Genomic DNA, 17,754 nt, shown 5'->3' with positions numbered 1-17,754 from the left:
GCAAAAAGGATGTAAAGCTGCCTTCCGTCGCTCCACAAGTTTAAGGTGGATTAACACGATGTACCATTGGCCCACGAACCAGGCGTCACGTGACGTCCCACTTCCGCTCCCTGAGGTCCGCGCTTGGTCCACCCACACACGGAGAAAGGCTGCATGTCTAATCTGCTTACTCCCATCTCCGCGACTTTCACTTTGAGGGCGCCGATAAGCTGATTAGGCATGCGCATGGTCTTTCGCCGTGCCAGGCGCAGACATCACGGAGCGGAAGTGGGACGTCACGGGACGCCTTTTCCGCTATTCAGTAGTCCGTCGTGCGAATCCACCTTTAGACGTTTTGTTCGGAGTCTTTATCCTCGCTGTGCAGTACGTCCAACAGGCGATACTAACAGGCCATTCGATTTCCTTCAAAATCTCATATCTCGGTTACGGATTGCTATGCTCGTTTCGTAAGTCACAACTCAGCCCACTTCTACCCTTTTCCGTCGATGGCAATCGCCCCGACTTAGCAAGCCGTGACGACGTCTTACATCGCCGTATATGCGGGACAAGGGGCAACATAAACTCGCATCGCTCATGCAGATCCTCCACAAGCATGCCGCGCCTCGTTCTACACGCTGTGAGCGGGGTGATCTCCACCGCACCGTCGTGGCCGGCCGCTTTTCGTCGAACGAAAGCCCGCGCGGCCCATCCCCGGCCCTCTCGCCGACTTTCGTCCGGACACTGCGACGGCGGGCCCCTTTGTGCACACAACCCACGCGCGCCACGGTGTCCATTCGCAGTGCTCCGGTTAATTGTACGCACGGCCGGCGCGCGCTATGCATCGCGGAGCAGGCTTCTGGGCGCATCTGCAGCAGCGTCGTCGGCGGCCGCGGGGGCGACACCTTTAGCCGCCGTTGACCTCTCAGCGCGACCCCAATGCGCCCTTGCCCCATTGTTCGTCACCAGTGGGACGCCCAGGTTGCTGCTCCCAAGACGTATATCGAGCAGCGAGGTTATATATAAAGCGGACCGCGCTCGGTCGCCTCTTGCACATTCATTAACGGCCACTGGTTCGGTACGCCGCCGCATACTCGGGTGTGTGTCCGTGCGCCCGGTCGCAAGCGTGTCATTCGTGGCGACGACTTCTTCGGTCTCGGCGAGTCATGTGAACGTCGCCTCGTCCTTGGATGCCGCTGGCGTACAGCGAAGAGACCCGATGGCTTTCCTCTGGCTACCAGTGAGTAGCCGCTGCGCATGCTGTGATCAGTTTGCTGACTGTTCCATGTGCGCCCTCTGCCTGTTTGGAGCCTTTCAAAGACCACTGAGAGGCATCAACCGGGCAGCGATGGCGTTTGCTTCGTTTCATTTTCATACCTTACAAGAATCCATGTGTGCTAAGAAACATTGGACAGAATGTATTTATCAGACAAAAGCCAAACTAATGCATAGCACAGCATAGCTTCATTACTATTTGTGTGCCTCCAGGGGTGGCCATAGATTTGTAACAAGGAGGGACAACTTCTTGATCGCTGATTTAGAATTGCTAAACTGAAGCATTTTCTCGCCGGCCGATTGCAAGACTGTCGGTGTGTTAATGTACATGCGCACTATACCAGGTGTTTCAGGGAAGACCGCTACTGAATTTTAAGACTAGGTTTTCTGAGGTAAAGTGGCGTTTTTTGTTGCATAGTAATACCAGTGTCGGCGGACGCGAGAAAACAGGCGAATCATGTTAAATAGTGAAGTGATTAACTAAATTTTGACGGTTGTCAACCATTGCAGATAGGCGCCTAGTTGAAATTAGCGATTTGTAGCTAGCTATTACTTATAGCCATATTAACTTTTAGAATTTCCAAAACGCGGTAGCCTCGTCGCTGTGGCTCAACAAAGTTTGGCCATCTCTCGCGGGATTTGAAAACCGCGCGCCTGCACTGCGCACCCAGCGACGTCAATCAAACGGCGTCACTCTGTGGCGCACATGCCACGTGACATTCTCTGTCCCGCCTGCGCTGGGTTCTAAGAACTAACATGGCTATTTCTACGAATAGCTATAAATCTAGTTGCGACTAGGCGCCTGACTGCAACAGTTAATAACTAAACTAATAAATTTTAGTTAATCAGTTTACCATGAATTCACCTGTGTTCTGGTGTCTGCCAACACTGATATTACTGTGCCTCAAATAGTGTCTGCTGAACAACAAAAAAAAACTATTTTTAAAGATTGGCGGCGTGCTTCCCTGGAACAGCTGGCAAAACTATCTGTAGGTTGCGCGCGAGCTTGTCCACAGATGCCCGCTGCGGCGTCTTTCTAATGTTTCAACGCTCCTTTGGTTCGCATAGCTCCGTGAACGTAGCGACTTTTTTACACACTCTATTAGCTGCATTTCGATTATGTGGCTACGCTAGTAAGATCCAATAAGTTGTTACAATACTAATTATATTCAAGAAATTGCAACAGAAGCAAATACCTTATTTTTCTGTTTTTCACAGTCTGACATTTACAGAAAAAAAACAAGGTCTTTGCTTTTAAAACCACTTCATCGTTGTAGTTTCAACCATTACCATCACTACAAATCAGTCGAGCTAACGGTGACTCAACGTGTCGGGAAAGCACGACAGAACTGCCTGACTAACGAGCTTTTTTCTTCAACTGTTCTAGGTTCTCCTGCGGGTGTCCAACGACTGTGTTCTGAAAGATGCATTTGTTTTTATTTCCTCTGTCATACTGCTTCATAAAGGCTTCATTAGTCTTACGTTACTTGCAGTAAATGGCATGAAAATAAGGCAGAGATAGTAACAAGTCACTTCCGGCACTTTATCGGTTCTTAAGTTCTGACATGACATGGCATGACGAGTGCGACATTTGCAATGCATCGTGTTATACGCTTACGGTCTCGAAAGAGCTAAGCATATCATGAATTTTCTAGAACTAGCACTAACAAGGAGAAGTCTCGCGTTCCACGCCAACAGACGAGGCTGATATAGGTACCATGGCGCAATTTATTTCGATCACCTCTTACAGTAAGCTGCCTGCCTTCCACGGTGTAGTATCTAATTGACAACAGAAGAAAGAGGACGCCTGTTGTTTTATACCTATGGACACTGCGCATGTGGTCATTTTGCTACGTAAAGCACAGTAAAGCGAACTGAGTTTTTTTCTTCTTTTTTTTTCAAGAAAAGGTTATTTCGCTCCCAGCCAATAGAAGACTGTTAAAACTGGGAAACGGCAGTGGATCCCTTTGCAGAAAGGCCGACATGGTTTCAATTTACTCGGGTACAGGTCACGCGGGCACAGCCTCGTTTTTAATGTAGAGCAATGCTGCCGATTGGAACATCATGTTCATTTAACTTTTTCTGTTGCAGAATAGTATTCCGATTAATTTAACATCGAAAAAACTATTTTTTTGTTATTATTATTCATGTTCCAAATGAGCACTCTATTTTGCTTCACGTGTAATGTAAGCGTCACATGTCGTAATTGCATTGCTTTGCTACTAAGCTTGGCCTGGTTAAAACTAGAAAAGCCCCAGCCGCTGTTATTTAATCTTATGGTTTTATCATCCAGTTGAGAGAGAGGAAAGAATTTTATATTTGTACGCTGAACATTACCCCTTGAGGCTCGTTCGTCAGGTGTATGGAAGTTTTTGTTCGATAGTGACAAAGACCACAAATTTGGTTGGCAACAAAACAGCAGAAGAAAAATGGCTGGTGGTTTATCATTGCTAAGCACGAAATAATGAGCGAAATCACAGTTTTTTGCAGGTGGATACCACCACCACCACGTACCTGAAAGCGCAATTGAGGTGTGCGCTGACCCAGAAAGCAAGTTATCAGCTTCTTCAACTTTTTCATCGTCATTGCCAACTTACCTAAAAAAGTGCGCGCCGGTGTCTAGTGCAGTGTTTCTGCCACAGCGTGGTCCACGCCAACGCATGCAGCGCACGCCTCTCTGTCGCTAAACCGCCACATAGCTCAAAGCACGAATATTAGTTTGATAGTAGTATTAGTTCATGAAGAAGACGATCTGTAATGTACAGCGCAGTTAAACACGAAGCGTGATTGACTACTACGTGTGTACGTAAAGCATTTGGTAGCTCAGAGGGACTGATTTCTCTGCAATAAAAAAAAAAACTGCGGCGACAGCCTAGCGCTTTTCTGCAGCGGCCAGCAAAGATAAAATTTTCGCGGCAGCATGGGTTCGAACCCCAGTCTCGGCAGTAGTAATTTGATTTATTTTTAATTATTTCACTTGGCACAAACCCACACACACACAAAAAAAAATCTTGCTCGGGGTTTACCCCTCCAGAACAGTGCTTTCGCAATGTTAAAAAAGAAAGCGGAGGAGAGGTTGTCGGGCCTTTTAATGGGCCGTGAACCGCATGTACAGGCGCGGTCATAAGTAAACGGAGCGCGCTATTGCGTTCGAAGTGCAATCACACTTCCTCCACTGGTTATGAAGAAGCATTGTTTGTCTACAAGAAAGCTCGCCAACCTCCGCTACCAGCATGCGCGCACCACTGCTGGAAATTTCAATTAGGTGACGCGTGGAAAATATTCGAACACAGTTGCGTGCTCCGTTTACTTTTGTCCGCGCCTGTACAACCCTCCAACGTGGTGAGTCATCAGAGTGAATTAATAGGCTGCGCCGCTGTGAACGTATCGGCTAAGTTGTGTGGTCCTATACGCGGTGCGTAGCGCTCACGAAGGAAACTCAAGAATGAGATCTCATTTTCTGACAGTTTCTTAATTCCTTGCGTCATCATGACGTAATACGGCAGATCTAGTTGGGAGGTCCGCGCAAAACCGGGAAGCCATCAGCGCCGCCGCTCAAGCTACAGTGCTGGAAGCGCGGCCTTACAAATAACGCAAGGCGATGGGAATGGAAGAGGGAATCCCGGGGTGGCAAAACCTAATTATTGCGCAATCAATTTTTGCGCTTCTCTCGCGCGTGTAGGAAAATTCTTTATGTGCCAACGTCGCTATTCAAGCGGCCTGTACAGTCTCCAAGGCATTTCTCGTGATCAGAAGAGGGTTGCTTCAAGGCATTTTTAAGGTTTTACCCGGGTTGGACCTACAAGTAGCGGAAGTTATGAACAGCGCAATATAAACGCGAGTTCCAAGTCAGAGCCAAAGGATGATTCTTGCCGGCCGTTTCCTGGTGTCACGTACGTACATCGCGCACGTAATAATGCAGAAAAAAAGAAAATATTGTAACATTTAGCAAAGCAGTCGATGAAATTTCAGCAAGAAATTTTGAACAGCAATAAAACAGACATGTGCTGAGACCAAGTGTGGTGGCGCGAAATGATAGCAAGAGCGGGCTGCTCAAACTAAGTCCAAGATGGTGCAAGGGCTCCTCCAGCAACCTTCTTCTCAAAGAAGTGAAACGGCGACAATGGAGCCAAAAATGATCGATAGATTCAGGCTCATGGCAAAATGCACGGAGGGGAGATAGCGCCAAACCAGACCTATGCACGTAGATACAAATTTAGAGGAGGGGTATACGGCAGCGCAACCTCGTCAGAGATACTTCAAGCTGCCAAGATTGACAAACTTTCCTGTTCCAGGAGTATCTCAAATGTTGATATTCCGCCGATGTTAAAAGTGCTGTGTCTTGCGCGCCTAATAACTCACGTCGCCGAAACTAGATAGCGCGGCTGGTAGGCAACACGGGGCCGCTTAGAGAAGCCTTTGCGAGGTATCAGCGATCTGATTTACTGTCACACTGTTGTGACCGGGTACCCATGTTAAATGAACAAGGCTCAAATGCGAAGGAATCAGGGATAAGAATGTGCTTAAAGTGGGACAGTCAACATCGCTAGGGACGAACACAAGATAAAGAATCGTGATGACTGTCATTGCGATAGTAGAGGGGCCTAGCTTGCGTAGAGCAAGTACCACTACCAGAAACTCTACTTGAAAAATAGCAGTGAAATCCGGAAGGCGCAGTGAAAAGGACCAGTCTAAACGCGAACAAAATATACCCACACCTGTCTTTTCGATGCATTGCGAGGCGTCGCGTTCTGTTGCAAGATTTGTAGGTAAATGATCTTCTAATAGTCCATTTAGAATACGGGGTGGTAAAAGATTAGCATTTTGGGGGAAATGTCGTCGAAAGCAATGTGTACAGAGGACCCACTGCTTAGTGCAGGAAAAATGTTATAAATTTGCACGTTTAAAGGCTCAAGTAGCCTTTGCACAAACACAAACTGACAAACTGGGGGCTATGAAAACGAGGCCAGAGGGCACCAAAAAAGGAGGTCGGCTGGCAACAGAAAATGTTTCGCAAACGGTGCAAATGTGGTTCATAGATTCTGAGGTAAGTCTACACAGTTGCGCTCACCCGCAATCTCGTGCTAACCTGCGGCACCCCTGGTGTTAGGTGTGCGAAACAGCGTGATGGAGCTACGCGTGGCTCCTTCGCAGAATGCCTCAACTTGTCCGCTGTAAAATGCACTTCCGATTGCCTACACAGTGCTTTGCTAAAAAAATTTAAATTGCGAAACATTTTAATGCGTTCTCATATTATATATGCCAACAAAGATAAACTGTATGAATCTTCCAAAACAACTTGCACTGAACGGAGCTATAAAAAGTTTTTTTTTAAATTTGTGGTGGAATTAGTGCCTTTGCGCATGCAATACAGCTGGCCGGAAGTATCTTTGAAACATTGGCCTGGATAAGCCGCACTTCTTTTCTTCTTTATTTGATACCTCAAAAGCCCCTTGGTATGGGGCATAGGCAGAAGTATCTCGAAACCATTCGGCTGGCCGCTCAAAAGCTAGCGTGGCAGTTGCGACGTCAGAAAAGAAAAAAAAAAATGCAGTTTTGCACCTAAAAAAAACGAAAGGAAAACGTTTACCACAGACACTGTTTGCAAAATTCATAAAAAACGCCAGCTAACAAAAAAAAACATCCGCACCGCCTTTGTGAACGTTGCATTAGGCAATGTCAGTAATGATCCGGAAGCTTCGAAAGTGCACCGTTTCAGACGCGGCAAGCTAAGTACAATACCGTGTACTATAGAACACACACAAGGTGACATAGCCGCAATTTGCCGAATATAATGGCCGTTTTTTTTTTTAATATAAACTGTGGGGTTTAACGTCCCGAAGAGACATATGGGCTATGGGGACGCCGTAGTGGAGAACTTCAGAATAATTTTTACCACCTGGTGTTCTCTAACGTGCGCTCACGTCGTCGAATGTCCCCACAACGACAAGGTGGTCCTGGCCTTGAATCTTAAAGGCGCATTCGACGACGTCAAACACGAAGTAATCCTGGACCACCTCAATCGCACCAACTGCGGCCACAAAACATTCCATTACATAAGACAATTTCTTACAGACTGCCAAGCCTATATACGCATACAAGATGCGGAACACGGGCCATACACCATCGGCTCGAGGGGAACACCTCAAGGCGCGGTCCTATCTCCCCTCCTCTTCAATTTGGCAATGCTTCATCTTCCCTCCAAATTGTCTTCTCTGCCCGGGATACATCACGCGCTTTATGCGGACGACATTATAATCTGGGCCACGCAAGGTAACCTGGGCCACATGGAATCCTGCCTGCAAGCAGCGGCGACCCTAGTCGACGAATACGCGGCCTACTGCGGACTCCAGTGCTCCCCAGCTAAATCGGAATTCGTGCACATACGTCCCTCCCCCCGGAACACAACTCCGCTTCGCATCAGCCTCCCCTCAGGACGATCCGGGAGGCCAAGGAGATCCGCGTCCTTGGCCTCTTCATACACAACCAACGCAGGCTCGACACCACCCTGAACAAACTTCGCACGGTGGGAGACCAGGTAGGCCGTATGGTCCGCTGGGTCTCCAACAGGCGGGGCGGATTACGAAGCAAGGATGCACTGCGGCTTGCCCATACTTTCGTAACAAGTAGAATCCTCTACTCAACCCCCTACTTGCACCTGCGCAAACACGACGATGACCAACTGAAGGTCACCCACCGGAAAGTCATCAAGCGGGCTCTCGACCTCCGGTCGCCACGTCCAACCAGAGACTTCTGGCGTTGGGCGCGGTGAGCACATTCCGGGAGCTTCGAGAAGCCCAGTTAATCAACCAATACACGCGTCTTGCACAGACCACGTCCGGTCGCCGCCTCTTAGACCGGCTACACATTAAACACGACTACCACATTGAGGAAAGGGAGAGAGTGCCAGAACCCTGGAGATGCGCCCTCCGGATCCGACCCCTTCCCCGCAACATGTCCAGAGAACACCATAGCGGCCGTCGCCATGCGCGCGCGGAAGCGTTGGCGCGATACTATGGTAACCAACAACACGTGTATTACGTGGACGTTGCCGGCCCACACCACGGGGGGTGGTACACGGCCCCAGTCGTACACAACACAAGCACAGTTAACGGGCTCGCTTTCAAAGACTACAGCGCTACACACGCGGAGGAGATTCCCATTGCTCTGGCTCTCACTAATCCCAAGTCGAAACACATCACCGACTCGCGAGGGGCCTGTCGGAACTATGAGCTGGGCTGGGCTCCCCCGCTTGCCTGGCGCATACTGCAATATAGCTGACGATGCGAAGATCCAACTCCACGTAACCTGACTTGGGCCCCGGTCACCAGGGACTCCAGGGAAACGAACAGGCCGATCAGGCCGCCCGCGCACTCTCTCCCCGGGCTATCTCCCTGTCGTTGGAAGCCTACTCCCAATCAGACAATCTGGCCCTTACATTCAAACACATCACCGATTATTACAAGGAGGAGCACCGGCGCTACCCGGCCCCTTGTATGGGACTGGATCGAGCTGGCGAGCGCCTCCTCATCAAAATCCTCACTAACACTGTACTGTGCCCGGTGGTGCTTAAACATTTCAACACATCTTTTGATGGCGCGTGCCAGTTCTGTGGGGAGGTGGCTGACACCTTCCACATGGTTTGGGCGTGTCAATCAAACCCATCTATCCCCCCCAACCCCACCAGAGAGGACTGGGAGGCAGCCCTGCTCGGCTGTCAAGACTTAAGGACCCAAAAGGCCTTGGTTCAACGGACGCGGGCGGCGTTGCTTGCCAATGGGAGCCGGAATAGGGGTTCCACCTAGTATTGTGAGGGGAAAGAGCCAATAGGGCCCTACCACAACCACCTCTATATAAAAATTTATGAGACGATAAATGTTTTTCACCACCACCATATCGCACAGCACACGGATGTTTTTGCATTTCGTCTCCATCAAAATTCAGTCGCCGCAGCCGGGATTCAATCCGGCGACCTTGATCTGATTTGATTTGATTTATTTTCCATTTAAAGAAAATGGTGGAAACTGAGGCAAAAAGCTGCATAAAGCAGCTTGAAAGGCCCTCAGTCCCAGTACGAGCAACCAAACGCCAGAGCCACTAAGCCACCACGGCGGGTGTCTTTATTTTTATATTTAGTGACAGAGCCACAAGGTCGCATTTAAAACTAAGCATTACGCAAAACGCAGAGAAATGTAACCAAGCTGAAACGAAAAAGAAAGCGGTCAGCGTTTTTACCAGGCACAGTGCTTAGGCGCACCCTTAAGTTTCCTGCTAGTAAAACCCCGTTCTCTGCAACTGCGCGCAAAACCTGCTAAAAAATCATGAATGTGGACGAACCACTGCTTATCTGCGTGCATCATTTGCGTTGTAAACGAAAAAGATCAGCTTGAGTCACATCAAAATCCGCATCTTCTTTTCTTTCGCAGGTTGGGCTGGTCTGCATGGCGTTAGTCCCGCACTCACATGGCGGCGAACAACGTCACCCTTCCTCGTTCGAGATGTCGTCGAGTGGTGTCAGCAAGAACCAGCTGGACCTGGCTAAAGAGTTGCTGCGTCTCTTCAACCTTCATCATGTGCTTGCATCCATGAACGTTTCCCGCAGTGCGCAAATGAAGTCAGGCAGCGAAGGCTCGTTCGTGCCATCCAACCCGTATTGGATTCTAATGAATCACACGCAGCGACGGCAGCCAACTCCGCCAAGCATTGTGTCTACGGCAAACAGGACTCACGCAAACAAGCCGACAGGATACGACACTAAGATCCCCTCTCGTGCCGGGAAGAGGAACTATACCACCGAAGACAAAGCATCCCGTACATATTCTATGCTCAAATCACACGGACCAGGAAAACCTACCTCATCTGAGTACCGCCGTAATTCCACTGCGCCACGCCCGAAAAATCAGACCTTTGTTGCACCGTTGCCAATGGAAAAATTCACATTCGAAGATGCTCCCAAAAGCAGACCTCTTTTGCATACGCTTCACAAGGAAGTGCTCAATGAGAAGATTCAGCGGGCCAAGACATCTTTCTCGACGGAACGTATGCACGGCGTTAAGACCAAGATAAGAAGCAGCGAAATCGACAGTGAAGCTGCAGCGTCAGACTTCAAACTGCAGCCAGCCATGAGGATTATAACGTCTCCAAGCAGCAGTGTCAAGCACGAAATACCCGTTTCTTTTAATCACGCTTTTATTGTTCTAGGGCAACCGGCAGAAAGGAAAAAGGCGCTGGCGTCTGATTACGAAGTGTCTGTACTTGGAGCTGTTTTGGGAGATCTAATTGACCAATCCGAATCGGGTCGCAAGCGCAATAAGACACGTCAGTATAAACACGTGTTCAACATTGGAGACAAACCAGTCATTCAAATAACAGAAGTATCAAACACATATTCGGAACAAACGTCCAAGCTGAACAGTTCTGCTGTTAAGGAAGAGCTATCTATTAAGTCAGCAGTACACAAACAATGGTCGAGCCCTCGTATGCTAGCTCACAAGAAAGTGGCAGTAAGTGGCGTGCTGGCGCTGTCCCACTCATCACCCAACGCACCACATGGAGACAAAAAACATCATTTTGAGCAACCCTCAAGCAAGGTGATCACACCTAGAATGGGGGACGTTTCTTTAGGTGCAAGCGCCTCTGAGCTTTTGCAGACGACGTACAAACCAATTCGTCAACATCCTTATTCGCAGTTCGCGTACAGACGACCGAGGCAAGAAAGCGGAGGCAGAGGTCCAGACATATTCAACTTAAGAAGCCAACACGATGCCCCACAATCACTATGGATTCCGCTAAAGAAAAGTTTCGTGAAACGAGATGTTTCTTCGAAGAATGGCGCCATTTCTAAGGCGCCAAATGTAACTGCAGCTCTGAGTGCTCTCCTCGACGACACCAATACAATAAAGCCTGGGAAGAAATGGCGTGGAATTCTCAAACCGAGGTACTACGAGACGCTGAACTTCACCGTGCCGAAGGTACTGCCCGAGGTTATTTTTACTCCCGACTTGCGTGACACACCGATATCGTCCATATCACCTTTTGACGAATCGAACATTGGGAGCGTGCACCGGGTGGTGACAATATACGGGAAGAAGACAAATCATAAGCCACTGGCACCTGTCACTGTTGTCGTAGCAGAGGGCTCCCAACCAGCGTCGACGGTGATGCAGCAAGCATCTCTAGTCAAACGACGAAACGACGAACCAGACCCGCCGAAACCAAAGTACATCCACAGCCTGTCGGACAAGTTTGGTGAGCGGCCGTCTCCTCCGGACCGCAAGGACGATTACCTGCTCCACAAGCGAGCTAAGGGCTTCCGAGGGGACGGTGAGGGCGGACGGCCGCCACTCGGCGGTGGTCGCCATCACTCACCGCTGGAGCCTAAGTTCGACCCGGAATTCGAAAGATCGCGCTTCTTGAAGCCTCCGCCTCTGTTCCCAGAGAGGGACCGGCCACCCCACCATGGGCGTCATCCGCCAGATGAACACCCTCGTCACCGTGACGGGCCGCCTTTCACGGTTTACGGACACAGGCACCCGGAAAAGCACTACGGGAACGGCGAGCCTCCCTACCGGCCCGGAAAAAGACCTTACCACGACGTGCCAGACAGGAGCGAAGGCCTCCCTCCGAGGGAAGACGGCGACTTCGAAGAAGACCTGGACCCGTCCCGGTTCGACGACTACGAGGCCTGGAGGCACCTTACACGGCCGCCGCTGCCGGCCGGCGGCTTTCCGCCGCCCTTCATGCCAGGCTTCGGCGGATACCCGCCCTTCCGAGGCCCTCCATTCCCGGGTGGCGGTCCACCTTTCATGGGCAGTCCTGGCATCGGCACCATTCTGCCAGGAAAGAAAATGGAAAAATTCAAGTACCTCCTCAAGGGAGGCTTCCGCGGCACTGGGGGCCTCCGTCCTTCCTTTTTTGCTGCCCCGCAAGGGTGGTACTGCCCGTGCAACTACTATCCTCCAGCAGGGCGGTTCATCACTCACGGTTACCCTAGCTTCTGGGGGACAATGCGTGGAGACTAGGTCGCTTTCGTCATCAACAGATGGGTTTTCATGCACATACCTTTTTCTTTCCCTGTTCATTTGCCTTATTCTGAGGAATTCCGAGCTTTCATTAGTGCATACGCAGGCGAGCACAACAAAAAGTGAAAGTGGTCATTTCATACTACAAGACGAAATACGTTCCTTTTCACCGCGGTCATTGAGAGCAATGAAGACCAATCATCTCCACCCTTGCATACACTCAGAGAAGCTGCGTGCCTAATTATAGGTGGCGAAAGCCTTGCATGTCGGCAATGCGCGAGAAATAAACAATACTAAACATTTCTACCTGTAACATACCGTGGACACGACTATTCGCACCTTGCATTCGTGAAGACTCATGTGAATAAAGGTCATAAGAGGACTGCTTTTTGTTTGACTTCTGTAAAAAAAAAAAGAATTTGGGCGAATGGAAAAGCAAGGAAGTATTTTGGTGACTGACGTACTATAATTAATATTGTGAACCATTTGGGAACTGCCACAAGGAGTGATATATAGAATATTGAATTGGACACTCATTATACGCTGACAACGTATTTTTTTATCTGGGCTGCAGCCCTCGGAGACACTATTTTTCAGAAGTGTTTTTGTCACAGCAAGTCACTGGTATGTATCGGTCGAATGGCCTTCAATGACCCTTGAGTGGAAATCGCACGTAGTGCAGAAGCAAAATTTCATCTACTGTTGATGAAATTCAACATTTCTTTGTCTAACAGGGCTAATAAATAAGCTGAACTGTTGATAAAAACTAGACGAGCAATGTGATATGGTATAGCCCGGTGACAGGACAGACAACTAAGTGACTTCGCAAAACTACGAACTCCATCAACACCGAAGATATCGCCGATTAAAAATGATGTTCCTCCTCTCCCCCACATACTACCCTCAACTCATACACGCGGGGCCCGCTCCGAAAAAACAAAAAAGAAAAGACGGGCCGATGCTCCGCCCATGCATACGTCAAGCAATGGCGCTCTGCTTGTTTACTTCCGGTGGTCGCAGACACATGTGCGAAAAGTGAGTGCGATTAACTGCGGTGCGCTGTTGCGAACGGCGTCGCAACGTCCGATCGCAGCTCGTCGCCTGCGTGCAACTTGCTAGATGTCAACGACGAGCCGCGCGCGGCAGACGCAACGACGGGAAGCGGGAGCCAAAGCGAGCGCGGAGAGAGCGGCAGCGTCGTGATGTCGTACAGCGCGCTCCTCAAGGCGTTCGGGGCCGAGCCACGCCGGGCCGGCCTGCCAGCCTTGATGCCGGCCGCCGGCGAGTGAAAAACGCGCTAGTATTGTTTGTTCACGTTTATAGCAAGCCCTGGGATAGATTCATGTCAAAAATGCATCACTTCTGACGGTCGTTGGCCAATACCGAGCTGATCGTAAAAGTGATGAATGCGATACTATAGTAGGATACAACTTAAAAAAACAGCAGTTGCTAACACTGGGCCGCGGTCCGCGGCGTCTTGTATTACTCCGCTGGCCAATCGCAACTGTAAACGAAATCAGCTTTTTAATATTTGACTATATCAAACAATTCGTGAATAAAAATTCTAGAGGTCATAATTTTTTTCTTGTCATAAGCTTCTTGTTTAGGTAACAAGAAACGTTTAAGCAGCTGTCTACTTTTTCGTCGTGGGGGAATCCCATAGCCGCTTTGGTGCTGCTGCGGCGCTTCGCCTGCCGCCTGCTAGCTCCGTTGCTGAAGGCGTCGTGGAAATCGAATATATATTCTATTATGGGACGAGTTCGCAGTAAAGCGATGTGAAGAGTAGGCCTTTGATATAGCGCAAGCGACTTCCGAAGCGCCGTCAGCCGCGGCTTCGATGCGAAACCATTAGGCCTAGCGACGACTAAGGCAGCCTGGGACCAGCGCGCAGTTCGTCGCCCGGCGTTGCCGCAGTCGGTGTCGTTGCCGAAAGTTCCACTTTTGAACAGACATGTTGTCGTTGCTCGAATCTAGGAAGCATCATCTCTGGTACAATGGCTGTTTTGTATTCCCTTAATTGTGCTAACGTCAAGTACGCCGAGCATGCCGGCCGGCCGACCGGCCTGGATCAGGTCTGCCGGCGTCATAAAAAATGAGCTAAAGAGTGGTCTTGACGTAAATAATAAACCCTAGGCCAGAAATGTGAAAAATGTGTCATTTTTGAGGATCGCTGACCAATACTGAGCTGCTGGTAAAGGTAAAAATTCAGGGGGCACTTTGGCTCTCTAAAGTGCTGCAAGGCGAAAGCGTTTCCTGGCGACTGTTTGTTTTTATTTACTTTTCTATTTTTCATATTTTGTTTTTCATTTATTTTTGCTCCTTTTCTTAATTTATTGTTTTTATTTATATTTTCACATCTTATTTTTATTTTGTTTTTATTTTAGTTTATTTTCTTATTTTAATTTTTCATTTTCCTTTTCTTGACTTTACTCCTTTTATTTTATTTATGAAGCCCATGCATTCACTAGATGCGCCTTTATTCATGCTGGAACCTTCAGCCTTTTAAGCAGTGACGCCGAAAGGCGGACGAATCTGCCGACGCGTCTGTCGACACGGCTCCCGACGCGTCTGTCGACACGGCTGCCGACGCGTCTGTCGACACTCCTTGCGTCACACTCCTGCCGACGCGTCTGTCACACTCCTGCCGACGCGTCTGTCGACACGGCTGCCGACGCGTCTGTCACACTCCTGCCGACGCGTCTGTCGACACGGCTGCCGACGCGTCTGTCGACACTCCTGCCGACGCGTCTGTCACACTCCTGCCGACGCGTCTGTCACACTCATGCCGACGCGTCTGTCGACACTCCTGCCGACGCGTCTGTCACACTCCTGCCGACGCGTCTGTCGACACTTCTGCCGACGCGTCTGCTAACGACAGTATGAGGCATTAAAGGCTTTCGCCTTAAAACTGTGATACGAGCAAATTTCTGGCCAAAACCGCTTTGCACCTGCCGCTGGCCCGACGTTGGGGTCCGGCTCGCCTGGCGCCCGCTCGCTTCGCTGCTGAAGGCGTCGCGGAAAGTGACCATACTATTACTTTATTGTGAGATGATGCTGTTGACTGTAAAGCGATGTGTAAGTAAGCCTTTTATTATAGCTCAGGCGACTTCCGAAGCGCCGGCCGCTGCGGCTTCGACGCGAAACGAGCTATAGGCCTAGAGACGACCACGGCAGCCAGGCAGCAGCAGAGCTCGTCACTCGGAGAGCCCGCGAGCGGTGCCGTTGCCGAAAGCTCCCAACATAAGCAGGCATGCTTTGTCGCTGCTCGAGTATAGCTGGCAGTCTTTCTGATGACGATCGGTGCGGCGCGCCGTCCAAGTTTTCGCACATGTGTCTCCTGATTGCTGCTCGAACGGCATGGATCCGGAGCTCGAAGCGCGGCTGCGTGCAGCCACCGCTGAGATGGGCTTCTAGCCTTTCAGTACACGCCATACCGAGACCCACAGGGTGAAGACAGCAGCGATATATATAATTCTAGTACACTATAGCAGCGACTCGTCGGCGCAGCTCGGAAACTCGCAAAGGCGGGCGCCAAGATTTGACGAGAACACGTGCCTTTGTGAGCAGACAGATTTCCTTCTTTACCGGAAGTACCACATTAATTTCAAGAAATGCGCTGGATTCTTACCTCTGTATACGTGTGTTTTAAAAAATAATAAGCAATCAATAAAATAGTATTTCAAGGAGCATCAGTGCTCAGTTTCAAATGAAATACTGCAAAAATTGCGCGTGACGTCATTTGGCAGAGCCAATGATAAGGGTCACCCAGTCCATGGCCAAGGCTGCCCAGTTCACGTCATGTGGTAGGGGCGGGTAAAAACTCGCGGTGAGGTGTCGCCCTAATCGGCTGTGAGCGGCAAGTTTGAAAAATTGTTTGTAAATTATTGGTTCCACGCGCAGCTTTCTGAATCAGACTAGAATACTCGCAGAGACCACCTCTACAGAGTTGTTGCAATAAAATATGATTGAAGAAACCATTTCAGGGTCCCTTTAAGATCAAATCCAGCTGCTCAGCCTGTTCTTGAATTTAGGAGTTTGGCCTTCTACGTCTTCACTTATCGGTCAGGTGTCCCGCATGCAAATTAAAGATTTTGTGATCATCACCCAAGCTACTGGTACTTGTATCGTCGATTTGCATATTGCTTGGCTTTTGCCGGTTTTCTCGGAGACCAAACTTTGCTCTATGAATGACCACTTATTTTGAATTTCCACGCGATTTTAGACACATTTCTCTAGTGACGATGACAAAATTGAGCATACTGCACATATCAACCCAACTTTATAGTCTGTATTCGTTCAGGCCTTCGTTGCAGGCATTGATATCCCCTGACAGTACACTAACTGCCTTGGGCCCGAACTCCGCGACATCTTCACGCAGACAGTGTTCTACGTTTTCGCTTTCTTTGCGATTGTGACGTATACACACAAGTAAGCGATGCCCAGAAATGTTTTTTTTTTCTGTTTATTGCGTCTGAGAGCCAGAGATGTTCTTTATATGAGCTTTATCCTTTGCCAGTTCATCTTTTTATTAATGATTATACATCGCCCACCATACTACTTCCGTTTTTGTTGCAGCCTGCTGAAACGTGTGACGTTTAATAAATAACAGGTCTTCAGAGTCTGCTGACACGTGCCTCTCCAATATCATACATACTTCTCTTCTTTTAATGAATGTCGCACGAGGAACCCCCGCCGATGCAGTTACCCGCATAGCTTGCGTGTGACACCAAGTCCGCAGCACAACGGCAAAACTTTCCAACGCCGCGGCCTTACAAACTCACCCGAGCATTTTACAATAATCGTCAGAATCTGAAACAGCGTGAGACAATACCTCCAAATTATAAGCAACCAATAGTAGACCACTGAGGAATCAGCCTCCAGTAGGACAGTCCTCATACAGCGCAGGCCCCAGATAATGACCAGTACGAACAATAACTTTCGCAGTGCCAAGTACTGGTGTCCGCATTTGATGAATCTGGTGCACTGGATGGGCGGTGGAAAAGACGTAAGCCACCTTCCTCCCTTCCCTTACGGCGCGGTTCAGGTGTCCACCGAGATATGTGAGACAAATACTGCGCTATTTCCTTTCCTCAAAAACCAATTACTATTATTATTATAAAAGTCACGTGGCTGGGGGTGCGCGTGCTTGAGGTAGGGTGATGTACACATGGGTCGCTGTCGCTTCTTTAACCGCGTGAATGGTGAGAAGTATGAGCGTTTTTATAAGGGGCGCTTCAGTGAAGCACGCCACATTTTTTTTTTTTTTTAAGTAGGCTTTTTGAAGTATAATAGTGAGCTGGTGAACTAAATTTTATAGATCCCTTTTAACTATTCCATTTAAACGTCTGGTTGTAATAGGAGATTTTTAGCTGGCCACTAACGTCATATCAATTTTCAGAATTTCGAAAACGCTATTGTGATCGTCGCTGTGGCTCAGCGAATTTCGGCCATCCCGCGCGCCATTCGAAAGCCGCGCGGCTGT

General features: G+C 49.1%; 1 protein-coding gene across 1 annotated transcript; it reads left to right on the top strand.

Moving 5' to 3' along the window:
• The first annotated feature begins 1,195 nt into the window (after positions 1 to 1,195).
• LOC149351242 (uncharacterized) lies at positions 1,196 to 12,272 on the top strand. Its single transcript, XM_089577001.1, has 2 exons — positions 1,196 to 1,216; positions 9,678 to 12,272. The coding sequence occupies exons 1-2, from the start codon at positions 1,196 to 1,198 to the stop codon at positions 12,270 to 12,272; spliced, it is 2,616 nt and encodes an 871-aa protein (XP_089433127.1).
• Positions 12,273 to 17,754: the final 5,482 nt, after the last annotated feature.

Source organism: Amblyomma mixtum, chromosome 3, assembly GCF_055824585.1.
Source record: "Amblyomma mixtum isolate Tamu chromosome 3, ASM5582458v1, whole genome shotgun sequence".
In the NCBI taxonomy this organism is placed as follows: domain Eukaryota; kingdom Metazoa; phylum Arthropoda; class Arachnida; order Ixodida; family Ixodidae; genus Amblyomma; species Amblyomma mixtum.
This window is presented reverse-complemented; position numbering and strand designations above follow the sequence as displayed.

Excerpts from the sequence above, each read along its gene's own strand:
- LOC149351242 (XM_089577001.1), top strand. The coding sequence starts at position 1,196 with ATGGCTTTCCTCTGGCTACCA. Across the intron at positions 1,217-9,677 it reads TGGCTTTCCTCTGGCTACCA|GTTGGGCTGGTCTGCATGGC; the intron begins GTGAGTAGCCGC and ends TTTCTTTCGCAG.